Source organism: Xenopus laevis, chromosome 4L (assembly GCF_017654675.1).
Source record: "Xenopus laevis strain J_2021 chromosome 4L, Xenopus_laevis_v10.1, whole genome shotgun sequence".
Taxonomy (NCBI): domain Eukaryota; kingdom Metazoa; phylum Chordata; class Amphibia; order Anura; family Pipidae; genus Xenopus; species Xenopus laevis.
The window spans coordinates 40904649-40920519 of NC_054377.1; the positions used below are offsets into that span (position 1 = coordinate 40904649).

A 15871-nucleotide genomic window follows, 5' to 3' on the forward strand; every position below is an offset into this window, starting at 1 on the left:
CATATAGTGTCAGTTCTAAGCAAACCATTCATATTTTAAAATTTCCTTTTCCTATGTAATAATAAAACTTAATAAAGGTATGGGACCTGTCATGCAGATTTCTCTGGACCTGGGGTTTCCAGATAAAGGATCTTTCTGTAATTTGGATCTCCATACCTTAAGTCTCCTAGAAAATAATGTAAATAAACCCAATAGGCTGGTTTGGCTTCCAACAAAGATTAATTATATCTTTGTTGGGATCAAGTACAAGGTACTGTTTTATTATTACAGAGAAATAGGAAATACTTTTTTAAAATTTGGATTATTTGGAAAACCAGGAGTCTATGGGAGATGGCTTTTCCGTAATTCAGAGCTTTCTAGTTTCCGGATAATGGATCCCAAACCTGTACTAGATGGAAACTAGGCTACCTGATTCCATGTTAATGTTTTTTTCATGTTCAAATGCTTTTTGTAGGCTTAAGTTATGGTGATCCAAATCCCAGGTCCAAAGCATTTTGAATGATAGATCCCATAACTGTATGTGCCAGCATGGATTCTACCTCCCACAAGCCAAGTATAAATGTATAGCATGGGTTCATCTCCTCTCATCTATACCTCCCACAGGCCTCTGTGAATCATAACTATAGAAACAAAGCTAGGCTTATACAGGTCGACAGACAATTTAGTAAATAGTTAAATACAGATACAGATGGAGCTGGAATACTGCTAGGGACGCTACCCTGAAGTTATGGGAGGACCTTATCCACAAAGCAACTCCACTATACAAACTAATGTACACGATGAGAGGATGCCAACAGAAATTTAAAAACATCTGGGGTCTATGGATAGAGCTTGAGGATGTTGATTAAGGCATTGTTAATTTAGGCCAACTCTTTCTACCTCTCCCTCTCATACTTATGATTACCTATATAATTGCTGTAACTCCTGACGCTCCAAGTGGCACACTATTATTTTGATGTCTTTTGCATGAATGACACAGTGACTTAGGTTGGAGGTACTTTTAGTTAATTTTATTTGTTCTGAAACCTTGTTGTATAGTTTATATGTACAGTATATGCAAAAGCAATACAATGTCTGAGGAATCATCACAGATCTTTTCAATAAAAAAAAATAAAAAAAATAGGTAAATACAGATGCAGGCTAAGCACATTTATGTGCATGGATGACATGTCAAACTTTGAAACTATTGTCAGTGTGTATTTATATATCAAATATATATATTTATATCTAGGGTAGAGGATGAAGACAAATCTCCAAAAATCAACTACCTCAAAATTAAATACGACGGAACTGTCACTAATTCCAAACCTCTTCGGATAGTCGGTTCTTGTAGCATGCAAAACTACAAGTTTCCTTTTGATGAGCAGATCTGTAATATCTCGTTTGGTTCTTATGTATATAATGGTAAGTATGCCTATGGACCTTAATCAGTATATACCTCCTAGATCATCAGATTGACAGAATGATATGGGATATGCCAACTTTAGATAACTTTAGATAACTTTGCATGTGCAACCCTGCTGATCTTCACCCTGGCAAGTTAATCCAAACTGCCCCATATTTTCAAAATAGTGGACTCGTCTCTTCTCTATTTTCAGAGAAAGGACAGGGTTTGGCCCTTGCTAAGAGACAGTGGTTTTCACATTGAATTAATTTCTATAGGCAGTATAAAGCAGGTTAAATAAGCGTTTATGGTATCCAATGCTTTAAAAGGATATAAATGGAATAAAGTGAATCTGTTCATGACTGTATCAACTGGCTATGGACCCCACTAATTAAGCACAACCGAAGCAGGTAAAACTCCAGAACTGTTTGAAGCTGACTACCCAGCTAGCCCAGCAAAGTATCCAATTAAATTATTGGCTGCAGTAATGAGGTCCTGATGCTTGGAACATTTGCCCATATGTAATTTCTTAATTTTCCCTAATTCATATACTACTTTGTATTTATTAATTAATACAGCATCTGTCCCATCCCATGTTCATATATACCATATCTTCCAAAACTTATATACCACCTTGCTTCACCCCAAATTCATAAAGCATTTCTTCTTCACACCCATTCCCCAATTAATATCCTATCACACAACTCCATTCTATTCATATGTGACCAACATCTCCCCTAGTTCATATGCCATCTTCCCTTCTCATTAAGTTCATGCACCTTATCTCCTTCAATTCATATTTAATGCTAATAAATCACATGCAGCATACTATTTCCCCTGTATTTGAGTTGGAATGGTGTAATTTCTGGCACAGGGCATTAATAACGGCATTAGCATAAATGCACAAATCAGTTGTATCTACTGACACAAACTTCTAAGAGAATCACAGAACTGTCACCACTGGGAATAGTTTCTTAATGTCCTTATGTGCGTTTCAGGCTTATTGATGCGTGTGTTATGAGGATGTATAGGTGCAAATACCTAAATATCGTCAATGCACACTCAGTTCAAACTTGTGCTTTGCACTTGTGCATAAATGACTTCAAGAAAATATAATGCTATACATATAATTTTACCCTCCATTTATTAAATAAAGATAGATTTAGGTGGAAGCATTGCTTTTTATTGGCTCTGCTATTTGCTTTCATATACATAGGTGCTGAGACATACTGTAAATGGTTGATTTTGGTCTCCACCACAGTTTCTTATAATGGAAAAATAACTCCCCAGTACGCAGTACCCCCTTTCCCTTTCTAGTTACAATATTTCCCGACTTAGTCATGTCACTGTCACACCTGCAGGAATTTAAATCTTGATCTCATCTGCTTTAAACATAGTCAACAAAATAGTATGTGTAGGTTTTGTGTAGATTTGTGTGTTGGTTTGTGTGACTGTGGCCCAGCACCCAATATAAGTACATTCCACTGATAGACCTGCTAAAGCCATCACTTGTCAAATCCCTTATCTTTCGTTATTTCCACCTATATTCTATTATAATTGTTTAGCTCTTGTGAGCAGGGCCCTCTGGTCCAATTTTTATATTCTGTAACCCTTGTTTGTTAAATTATTGCAAGACTCCTGTTTGTTACAAATGAATGTAAAGCTACTAAAAACAAGAAAAAGCAGTAAAACCCCACACTACCTTACTAAAATTAATTGAGATCTAATTATATAAGTGCTTAGTGCTATTATAATTTTAATTCATCTTAAATATATATAAATAGCCCTAAGCACTTATTTAATTAGATTTCAATTAATTTTAGTAAGGTAGTGTGGGTTTTTACTCCTTTTTCTTGTTTTTAGTATCCCTATTTTGGTTTATATCCCTATTTTGGTTTATATTAATTACAAGTGAACTATATTTTTGTTTGTGATCGAATTAATGTAAAGCACCGCATAACTTGCTGGCACTATATAAATAAATGGTGATCATGATTAGTGTTTTGAATATTCTGCTCTCCTCAGACTATCAAATATATATGACAAACAAAACAAATTCTTCAGTAGTAACAAGCAATTCAAAAGTGATCTTTAGTTCGAAAGGAGATTGGTCTCTGGCAAACATCAAAGTCGGAAATAATCCACTTGGGAACTTTAGCCGTGTGACTTTTGAGGTAAGATCTTATATGTTTTAATGGTTAAATCAGCCAATGGTAAAGTGCTTGTTCCAAATGAGACAACATTCTAACAATTTCAATGTGGTACCCATTTGTTTTTTGTTTTTGTTTTTTTTTCAAAAATAAATTAATCCTAAAATTTAGTCGGTTATTTACTCAAATCTGAATGTATCTCATAATTCAATTAAAAAAAAGCTTGACCAAATTCTGCCTTATTTATTAATAAATAACTCAAATAAATTGAATCAGGAAAAAAACCTGAAAATCGAGCAAAACCCCAAATTGTATGATTTTTTTTCCTGACTTTTTTCCCGAAATCACATAATTTATGTGGGTTTTTGCCCAAAAATATCAGATAATCTGGTTAATCCTATGATAAAACCACGATAACTTCCAATTGTGATAGGGGCTTCTCCCATTGATTTATACTTGACCGTGACAGGTCTGAGATGGCAGATTTTTGGATTCTGACTTTTTGAGGGGTTTTTTCCACAAAACAATTGAGGTTTTTGCCCCAAAAACAAAATAAATTTGTGGTTTAGTAAATAGCCCCTTAAATCTACTAAGGGACTTTTGGATGATGAGTACAAAAAAGGAAGGTTGTGGGTGCACTCCTAAGGCCATATAAAAACATATACAGTAATCCCTTGTCTAAATGATTCAATGAATATGCAAGTGCATGTATTTAAAAAGGAAAGAAAAACAGGGTTTTTTGGTACAAAATTATTATCATAGTTGATAAGCCACCACACACATACACAGACAAGTGTGCACCTATATATACAAATTACTTTGCCTGTATTATAGACTGTTTATTATCACATTTTTTTTTAAAATGGGCGTTGGTTTGGGCAGTCTCTCTCTTCAAAGCTGCATACGCAGGTGGCGGGGTAGGATCTAGTCCATAGATTGAAACCAAGCTTCAGGAGACATTTACTCCAAGTAATGCTATTAAGCAGAGAGACATATGACCTTTTATATTTTGATCATAGGTAAACAAGTTAGGGACCACTGTATGGGGTTTACCTTGACGTGGTATGGTGGCTTATCAACTTTATGATCATAACTTTGTAACAAAAAACCCTGTTTTTCTTTCCTTTTTAAATACATGCACTTGCATATTCATTGAATCATTTAGACAGGGGATTATTGTACTTAAAGGGCATGTAAAGGCAAAAAAATAAAATTCCATTTTTACTTTCTTTTATGAAAAAGGAACCTATCTCCAATATACTTTAATTAAAAAATGTGCACCATTTTTATAAAAAACCTGACTGTATGCAGTGAAATTCTTCCTTCATTTACTGCTGTGGATAGGAATTGTCGGTCCCTAACTGCTCTGCAGGGAAATAATCATACTTATGAACAGCAGGGGGAGCCCCCGCCTTACTTCCCAGCCATGCAGAACTCAAGCAGCTTTGTTTGTTTCCCTGTTTTGATCATTTATGACGATACCTAAGCAGCCCAGACCACACTGAGCATGTGTGTAGTCTTGGTCTTGCAAAGATGTTTAAAGGAACAGTAACACCAAAAAACTTAAAGTGCTTTAAAGTAATGAAAATATCATGTAGTGTTGCCCTGCACTGATAAAACTGATCTGTTTGCTTCAGAAACACTACTATAGTTCATATTAACAAGCTGTTGTTGAGCAATGGCGGAAATTGAAAAACGGCTGTATGGCACACGTTAACTAATGGATATAACAGATAAGACCATTAGACAGACAGAGCTTATTTGCTATCTGCTGTGTAACCTGAGCCTTTTCTCCTTTGAATGGCTGCCCCCATTGCTACACAGCACCTCATTTATATAAACAATAGTAGTGTTTCTTAAGCAAACACAGCAGTTTTACCAGTGCAGGGCAACACAACATTATATTTTCATTACTTTAAAACACTTTTATTTTTTGACGTTACTGTTCCTTTAACAAAGTTACAAGATGGTGACCCCCTGTGGCCAACTTTGAAAGCATAAATCATTTGTTTGATTAGGCTTGTGGTGCAGTAATTTCATGTTTATGTTTAGTATACAAAATACAGCATTTCTAGCCTTATTCTATTTTAGACTTTTCTTTCCCTTTAAATATGTTTTTATATGGCCTTAGGAGTGCACCCACAACCTTCCTTTTTTGTACTTTTGGATGATGACCCTGAAAATGGTTAGTTTGAACCTTTGGATTAAAGGGGCATGTAAAAATAAAGGAGATTTTGCCAAAACTATATTTTTCATAACTTAGGCAAAGATGTGAGCAAAGTACAAAAAGCAATGGGAATGAAATATTTACATGATATTGTCCTCTTTATTTTAGAAAAAACAAAGGTTCACTTTACTTTACATTGTGTTTGTCTATTGCACTTCTCCAGTGACTTGGTTTTAAAATTTCAAATTTCCTTCCACAGATCCATATAATAAGAAACCCAATAATTTACGTCTTTAACCTCATCATTCCAGCCTGCCTTCTGGTAATACTGGACATTGCCAGCATGTTTATGGAGTTGGAAACCGAGGGAAGGCTCACCTTCAAAGTAACCATTGTACTGGGGTTCTCAGTGCTTCTGCTAATCTTAAGCGGCATCCTTCCTAATTCTGACACCCCACCAATGTTAGGTATTTCAAAGCTATTATTAAATATTCTCCACTACCTCTCCACTCCACTACACATCTTATTGATGCATCTGGCCCATATTGCACCATGCTCATTTTAATGTAAAGCATGGTCACGTGTGCCAGAAGCTTCTGATAATTACTTTTATCCTGTATGTCTGTAAGCCAGAAGAATTAATTTAGATATACCTGCTCAGCCCAATGCAATATATACTCATACAACAATAACTATGGGCTATTCTTTAAACTAAAATGTTCAGCTTGATACATCAACAGATGAGGTTTCAGGTTCAGTGTCTAGTAACTAGGCAGGAATAAAACAAGTATTAAAATGCTCAAAGGGAGTTTCTGAACTGCAGCAGTACCAGTATAATTAATTCCTGGCTGAGCAGAATACATTTTTGTGTTCAGTTGATAGAAGTACAACATATAGAGTAAAAGTTGAAAATGTAATGCTATCATTTTTTAGGACAATAATTGGTTTGGTTTGTGCCTGTTTTGCACAGGTATATTCTTCTGTGTATGTATGATAATGATGGTGCTCAGCATAGGTGGGTCCATTTGCACAGCATCTATGGCAGCAAAGTGTGCCACACAGACCAGTGTCTCACCATGGATGAGAAAGTGGATTCTTAGATATCTGGCTTGCGTCCTATGTTATAAAACAAAGTTCATCAAAGAACATCTTGTCACAGTGGTTGCCAATATCCATAGTAAGTACAGAGAAAAGAGAAACTACGCAATATAAGAATGGTATAATTATATCTACTTACAGCCTTTTCTCTCATTTACAGCTTGCGAGCTTGACCAGAAGCTAACAAAAAATCTGGAACTACAGGAGAACAGGAACAATCTCAAAGATGATGATGATCCGATAACCACAGCAGTGCAGATTTTAAATAAGATGCTAGTAGGGATTAGAAAGATCCACCAAGAGATAGTTGTATCAAAGCACAAAGATCATTCCAGCTCAGAGTGGTATATAGCAGCAATGGTGGTGGACAGGTTGTTTCTGATCATTTACCTTATCATAGTTGTCATCACAGTTGGTCTTGTGATCAATGCTTGGATCTCGTAACCTTTATAATATATGTGGATATTTTACAATACAAAGAAAGGGGAAAATGACTTTCTGTTCAGTAGCTGTAGAAATGTATTTAATACAGTTTGTTCTAAATTAAATTTACGTGGACATAAATGTCACTCAAATGACAAATACATTGTGATAGTTTGATGCTTGTTATGAGAATTCTTTGGAGCAAATGTGATATAGAAATGTTGTCCCTTTTCCTCTTCTTTTCCTTAAGAGCATCTGCAGTGCTACAGCCAACAACTTTTTAGTGTTTTTTTTTTCTCCATTTAGCCAGAAGAGCCTGAGTTAGCCTGGGTGATCAGGCCTCATTCATAGTCACTGTCCAATTCATAATTCATCACAAGAGCGCTGATTGGAGTGAAGTCAGTGCTCTGTCCAGGCCATTCAGGGTCATCCACTTATATCTTAGCAAACTCATTATGTATTGACCTTGTTTAATTCATTAGATACATCTTAAAGGAAAAGGAAAGCTACAGAGGGATTTTATTAACAATAGATTAAGCTTCAATAGTGCAAAACTAGAATGCTATATTTATTTGTTTTTGTTATTATTATGCTTTACCATACCTGAGTAAAATGCTCTAGAAGCTCTGTTTGTTTAGGATAGCAGCTGCAGTATTAGTTTATCACTTCCTGCCTGAGTCTCTCCCTGCTCACTTGTAGCTCTGGGCTCAGATTACAGCAGAGAAGGGAGGGGGAGGGGCAAGAAGGTTTAAGATGAAGGCAGGAAGTCTGATACAGAAGCCCATGTGTACACAATAGAAGGAAAGAAATGCAGTGTTTCTTTTGTCAGAGGACTCAGAGCAGCACTACTTTGATGGTTTACTGATATATTTAGGTGGACCTTTCTGATAAGGCTTACTTAGTTTTAACATTTCCTTCTCCTTTAAAGCAGTACAGCAATACTTAACTGAGCTCTCATTTAAATAGTAAATGTCAAAGAAAGAGATGCTTCAGTTGTTAGTTACAACATGACATTTATCTAAGTATGGTTAGTATAGTCATTATACACCTGGGGCAGATTTTAAAGTATTCAAGACTGCATTTTTCCATGATTTAGAGGAAAAAATGCTACAAAAATACTCTGTCATGAATATACTTGAAAACATCTTTTGAAAAGTCAAATAGACGAGCTTTATTAAAGGGAAAGAATTCAAAAACTTGCATGAAAAAACTTGTAAATCGTAAAATCTGGAGACTCTAATGAAAACGGTGTCGGTTTATAATGTCAAGATTTTCAGTTTAATTGAACATTAATTGAAAAATGTGATTTTCATTTGTGTGTGAGTATTATTCCATTACCATACACAATTGTGACTATTCTGTGAGTTTTGTCTTAAATATAACAATGCTCATGAATAAAAAAAATCTGATTGTGTTTTTTTCCTGTGATCATTGGTTTTTTTTTTCTCAAACTCAAAAATTGATCGTTGGTTAAATGAACACAAAAGGCTGGGGATTTATACAGCTCTTACATTATACTGCTTCCTTGTAAAGAAGAGTGTATTTCTATTCTGTAATGTTGAGGTTTGCTTTTACTCAGGCCGGGGCCCCTAGCTTAAATTATGAAAAGCAAAATGAAGCCTAGCACTGCTCCAAAAATTTACATGTACATGGAATACCCAGAAGATTGAGCCGCAGTCAATGGTTTCTAAAGCACAGTCAAGGCAGTATGCTAATTGGATTCTTATTTACAGACCAGTTTTGCCCTTTGCACATGCTGTTGTAGATGTGTGCTGCTTTTCTCCCATAATTTTGATTCTCTCGATTAACTGTTTTTTGGTTGGCTTTACATTAGGTGCAGTTGGACTCAGTGGGTGTAATATAATGTAGAATAAGTTTATATGTATTTTTTTTTAAGCACAGGTATTGGCTATAGGTGACAAAGCATGGAGTGAAAATACAGCAGAAGGTGAAGCTTCCTAAAAAGATATTATATTCAACAGATACAATGGCACCAATGCTTCTAAAAGAAAAGCAATAAGATATTTGTATCTGCAAATCACAGATTAATGCAGCTCCATACAAACATGCGTTAGTTTGTGTGGAGTAAATATTGGTGCTAAAATGCATATTTTCACGTTTTTGTGTCAAGATCCAATATGCAGTTCCACAAAGGCCAATGCTGTGCCTGTCAATGCAGCTACAGGAAGGAAAGAATGAAAGCAGATTTGCTTTCCTTCACCGTGTACCCCTAGGCTTATGAGAACAGGAAGGGCAGGATGGCTGGTCCACAAAGTCTACAACAACAGGTTTGACGGATTGGGGGAGGATGTTGGGGAGGACAACTTTGAACTACCATGTATGGAGCAAGCTGACTTTCGGCACACCATGGGGGGGGAGGCAGCAGCACTTGTACAAGGGTGAGGTGAATGTTAGGAACACAAGGCAGGTAATAGTAATAGGGCATTCAATTATTAGTAGATAGGCTAATCTTCGAATTCAAATGGCAGGTAGATCTATCAATAGGTATACTTGAATAATTAACTAAAGGGAACTGACTTGCATCATAAAAATATCAGTGTTGATCAAGATAGAAAGATATCCCTTTAATTAATTCTAATATATTGTTAATAAATAAAACTGAATAAGTTACAATTATTTAGGAACACATAGAGAATTTTAACTAATATTTAGAACAAAGATGATATGTGAAAATAAGGATTTAACTTCCCGTAAAGTGCTTAAAAAGACCAGTTGCCAATGCGCATTTCACAGATTTGCTTTATCATAGCCTTTGATAAAGCAAATCTGCGAAACGTGCGTCAGCAACTGATCTTTTTAAAGCAACGGTTTTTACCATTTTATAGTAAACCTTGGGTTTTTTTTTTTAAAATACAACATTTTTCTTGTTGCGTCCTGTGGCGCAAATTGCTTGGAAATCTAACTCCTTTCTAGAGATGTCGCGAACTGTTCGCCGGCGAACTTGTTCGCGCGAACATCGGGTGTTCGCGCTCGGAAGCGCGAACGTCGCGCGCGTTCGCCTTTGGTTCGCCATTCTGTCTAAGAACTATGGCAGCCAATAATCTCTGACCGCCCCTTCCTATAAAACCGATAAGCTCTGCAGCGTTTTCGTTCCACTTGGCTGTGTTGGCTGGGGCATTATTTGTAGTGTGAACGCGCTCTCAGCTTCAGGGACTTGACATTGCTGGCTATAATGGAATAAGTCTCAATTATTAGGACACGAAGAATTTTAACTTATACTAGCTTGTAGTAACAAGTACTTGAAAATAGCGATTTCACTTGCCTAGTGCTTAGACTGCAATGCGATAGTTTGCTTGTACATGCTTGATATGTAAATCTGCAGAACCTAGCACTTTAGCAAACTTTTAGCCTTTAGTAGTAGAACTGCTTGTTAGCAATTTGCATGTTTTGAGCTTTAACTTGTTCTTTCTACTACTAATCTACACTTTACGCATGCTATAGTTACTGTTGCTGAGTGGGACGTGGGCCTGTCTATTGCACTGCTCACACAGTAGTTCGAGAACCATAACTTTAACTTCTTTTTTACGATTCATTTTTTACGTATCGTATACCGCTGTAGCAGTGTTACGTGGACTTTGCTTATTTGCCTGCTGCAACCGCTCGAGTGTTGCGCTGTCACATCTGTTAATATCCATTATTCGTCTCGAACGATCATTTTTCAGCGCATTATTTTTTCTATGTTCACGCTGTAGTTGTATATTGTTTAGCATTTTTCACACTGTTCTTCAACCGCATGAGCTGTGTGACCTTGTTCATTTGTCTAATATCATAAAGCAGCACTGGAGTACTTTTTTAAGATCATATATTTTCTAATCCGTATACCGCTGTAGTAGTGTATACGTTGCCTTGTAGGCATTATTTGCACACTGTTTTCTTCAACCCGCCATCGAGCTGTGTGACCTTGTTCCATTCTGTCTAAATATCCATAATATTACCGTCTCCAGAAAAACACCGGAGTCACTTTTTTCAAGCAGCATTCATATATTTTACGTAATCCGTATCCACCGCTGTAGTAGTGTATACGTTGGCCTTGTAGGCATTATTTGCACACTGTTTTCTTCAACCCGCCATCGAGCTGTGTGACCTTGTTCCATTCTGTCTAAATATCCATAATATTACCGTCTCCAGAAAAAACACGGAGTCACTTTTTTCAAGCAGCATTCATATATTTTACGTAATCCGTATCCACCGCTGTAGTAGTGTATACGTTGGCCTTGTAGGCATTATTTGCACATGTTTTCTTCAACCCGCCATCGAGCTGTGTGACTTGTTCCCATTCTGTCTAAATATCCATAATATTACGTCTCCAGAAAAACACGGAGTCACTTTTTTCAAGCAGCATTCATATATTTTACGTAATCCGTATCCACCGCTGTAGTAGTGTATACGTTGCCTTGTAGGCATTATTTGCACACTGTTTTCTTCAACCCGCCATCGAGCTGTGTGACCTTGTTCACATTCTGTCTAAATATGCATAATATTACGTCTCAGAAAAAACACGAGTACTTTTTTCAAGCAGCATTCATATATTTTACGTAATCCGTATCCACCGCTGTAGTAGTGTATACGTTGCCTTGTAGGCATTATTTGCACACTGTTTTCTTCAACCCGCCATCGAGCTGTGTGACCTTGTTCCAATTTGTCTAAATATGATAATATTACGTCTCAGAAAAACACTGAGTACTTTTTTCAAGCAGCATTCATATATTTTACGTAATCCGTATCCACCGCTGTAGTAGTGTATACGTTGCCTTGTAGGCATTATTTGCACACTGTTTTCTTCAACCCGCCATCGAGCTGTGTGACCTTGTTCCATTTGTCTAATATATATTTAGTTCAAAAACGTCTTTTTCAAGCAGCATTATATATTACGTAAGTTCACGCTGTGTAGTGTATACGTTGCTGTAGCATTATTTGCACACTGTTTTTTCAACCGCCATCGAGCTGTGTGACCTTGTTCCCATTTGTCTAAATATCATAATATTACGTCTCAGAAAACACCGGAGTACTTTTCAAGCAGCATCATATATTTACGTATCCGTATCACCGCTGTAGTAGTGTATACGTTGCCTTGTAGCATTATTTGCACACTGTTTCTTCAACCGCATCGAGCTGTGTGACCTTGTTCCATTTGTCTAATATCCATAATATTACCGTCTCCAGAAAACACGGAGTCACTTTTTTCAGCAGCATTCATATATTTTACGTAATCCGTATCCACCGCTGTAGTAGTGTATACGTTGGCTTGTAGGCATTATTTGCCTGTTTTCTTCAACCGCCATCGAGCTGTGTGACTTGTTCCATTCTGTCTAAATATCATAATATTACGTCTCAGAAAAACCCTGAAGTCACTTTTTTCAAGCAGCATTCATATATTTTACGTAATCCGTATCCACCGCTGTAGTAGTGTATACGTTGACCTTGTAGGCATTATTTGCACACTGTTTTCTTCAACCCGCCATCGAGCTGTGTGACCTTGTTCCCATTCTGTCTAAATATCCATAATATTACCGTCTCCAGAAAAAACACCGGAGTCACTTTTTTCAAGCAGCATTCATATATTTTACGTAATCCGTATCCACCGCTGTAGTAGTGTATACGTTGGCCTTGTAGGCATTATTTGCACACTGTTTTCTTCAACCCGCCATCGAGCTGTGTGACCTTGTTCCCATTCTGTCTAAATATCCATAATATTACCGTCTCCAGAAAAAACACCGGAGTCACTTTTTTCAAGCAGCATTCATATATTTTACGTAATCCGTATCCACCGCTGTAGTAGTGTATACGTTGGCCTTGTAGGCATTATTTGCACAGTGTTTTCTTCAACCCGCCATCGAGCTGTGTGAGCTTGTTCACATTTTGTCTAAATATTGATAATATTATCGTCTCTAGAAAAACCACTTGAGTTACTTTTTTTCAAGCAGCATTCATATATTTTACGTAATCCGTATCCACCGCTGTAGTAGTGTATACGTTGACCTTGTAGGCATTATTTGCACACTGTTTTCTTCAACCCGCCATCGAGCTGTGTGACCTTGTTCACATTTTGTCTAAATATTGATAATATTATCGTCTCTAGAAAAACCACTTGAGTTACTTTTTTTCAAGCAGCATTCATATATTTTACGTAATCCGTATCCACCGCTGTAGTAGTGTATACGTTGACCTTGTAGGCATTATTTGCACACTGTTTTCTTCAACCCGCCATCGAGCTGTGTGACCTTGTTCCCATTCTGTCTAAATATCCATAATATTACCGTCTCCAGAAAAAACACCGGAGTCACTTTTTTCAAGCAGCATTCATATATTTTACGTAATCCGTATCCACCGCTGTAGTAGTGTATACGTTGGCCTTGTAGGCATTATTTGCACACTGTTTTCTTCAACCCGCCATCGAGCTGTGTGACCTTGTTCCCATTCTGTCTAAATATCCATAATATTACCGTCTCCAGAAAAAACACCGGAGTCACTTTTTTCAAGCAGCATTCATATATTTTACGTAATCCGTATCCACCGCTGTAGTAGTGTATACGTTGGCCTTGTAGGCATTATTTGCACAGTGTTTTCTTCAACCCGCCATCGAGCTGTGTGAGCTTGTTCACATTTTGTCTAAATATTGATAATATTATCGTCTCTAGAAAAACCACTTGAGTTACTTTTTTTCAAGCAGCATTCATATATTTTACGTAATCCGTATCCACCGCTGTAGTAGTGTATACGTTGACCTTGTAGGCATTATTTGCACACTGTTTTCTTCAACCCGCCATCGAGCTGTGTGACCTTGTTCCCATTCTGTCTAAATATCCATAATATTACCGTCTCCAGAAAAAAACACGGAGTCACTTTTTTCAAGCAGCATTCATATATTTTACGTAATCCGTATCCACCGCTGTAGTAGTGTATACGTTGGCCTTGTAGGCATTATTTGCACACTGTTTTCTTCAACCCGCCATCGAGCTGTGTGACCTTGTTCCCATTCTGTCTAAATATCCATAATATTACCGTCTCCAGAAAAAACACCGGAGTCACTTTTTTCAAGCAGCATTCATATATTTTACGTAATCCGTATCCACCGCTGTAGTAGTGTATACGTTGGCCTTGTAGGCATTATTTGCACAGTGTTTTCTTCAACCCGCCATCGAGCTGTGTGAGCTTGTTCACATTTTGTCTAAATATTGATAATATTATCGTCTCTAGAAAAACCACTTGAGTTACTTTTTTTCAAGCAGCATTCATATATTTTACGTAATCCGTATCCACCGCTGTAGTAGTGTATACGTTGACCTTGTAGGCATTATTTGCACACTGTTTTCTTCAACCCGCCATCGAGCTGTGTGACCTTGTTCCCATTCTGTCTAAATATCCATAATATTACCGTCTCCAGAAAAAACACCGGAGTCACTTTTTTCAAGCAGCATTCATATATTTTACGTAATCCGTATCCACCGCTGTAGTAGTGTATACGTTGGCCTTGTAGGCATTATTTGCACACTGTTTTCTTCAACCCGCCATCGAGCTGTGTGACCTTGTTCCCATTCTGTCTAAATATCCATAATATTACCGTCTCCAGAAAAAACACCGGAGTCACTTTTTTCAAGCAGCATTCATATATTTTACGTAATCCGTATCCACCGCTGTAGTAGTGTATACGTTGGCCTTGTAGGCATTATTTGCACAGTGTTTTCTTCAACCCGCCATCGAGCTGTGTGAGCTTGTTCACATTTTGTCTAAATATTGATAATATTATCGTCTCTAGAAAAACCACTTGAGTTACTTTTTTTCAAGCAGCATTCATATATTTTACGTAATCCGTATCCACCGCTGTAGTAGTGTATACGTTGACTTTGTAGGCATTATTTGCACAGTGTTTTCTTCAACCCGCCATCTAGCTGTGTGTATTATCGTTTCCAGAAAAACCAACTGAGTTTTTGTTGTTGTTGTTGTTTTTTTAAAAATAATGCCAGGCAAAGGCAGGCCGCCACGCAGAGGCCGTGCTAGGGCCGTGCTGCTATGCAATCCTGTGGCCCTAGCAAATTGCCCAGTTTTAAAAAGCCAATGACCCTGAACTCCCAAAATGCTGAAGAGGTAGTTGACTGGCTTACACAGCACACCCCATCCTCTACCGTTTCTAACTTTACCACAACATCCTCCTCATCCTCCACTGCTATGGCCACCCCACGTAACACTTCCTCCACCACCGGTGCCCCTTCTTCACTGGGGTCAGAGGAGTTATTTTCCAATGAGTTTCTTGAACTGAGTAATGCGCAACCATTATTGCCAGAAGAAGATGAAGGAGATGAGGACCTTACACCAGATTTAATTCTGGCAGAGAACACGATAGAGATGGACATAATGAGTGATGAGGAGGAGGTCCCCGCTGCTGCTTCCTTCTGTGATGTGTCAGAAGAAATTGATGCATCTGAGGAGAATGATGATGAGGAGATTGATGTTTTGTGGGTGCCTAGTAGAAGAGAGCAAGAGGAGGGTAGTTCAGATGGAGAGACGGAGAGTCAGAGAGGCAGTAGGAGAATAAGACTTAGAAGAAGCAGGAGGACAGCCCGCAGGGATCAGCAGGGCAACAACATGTATCGGCACCTGTGTTCAGCCGGCCAACGCACCCGCCATTGC

The 15871-nt window shown here is 37.6% G+C and overlaps 1 protein-coding gene across 2 annotated transcripts in view; it reads left to right on the forward strand.

Annotated features, from left to right (window-relative positions):
* LOC108714002 (5-hydroxytryptamine receptor 3A) overlaps window positions 1-8640 on the forward strand; it is a 45187-nt gene extending 36547 nt beyond the window's left edge. For both annotated transcript variants that reach the window (XM_041590135.1, XM_018257811.2), the window contains exons 5-9: window positions 1232-1404; window positions 3410-3558; window positions 5961-6168; window positions 6672-6878; window positions 6960-8640. In XM_041590135.1, the coding sequence (XP_041446069.1) occupies window positions 1232-1404; window positions 3410-3558; window positions 5961-6168; window positions 6672-6878; window positions 6960-7243 (1021 nt within the window). In that variant the 3' untranslated portion in view covers window positions 7244-8640. The remainder of the gene's footprint in view (window positions 1-1231; window positions 1405-3409; window positions 3559-5960; window positions 6169-6671; window positions 6879-6959) is intronic.
* The last annotated feature ends 7231 nt before the right edge of the window (window positions 8641-15871 follow it).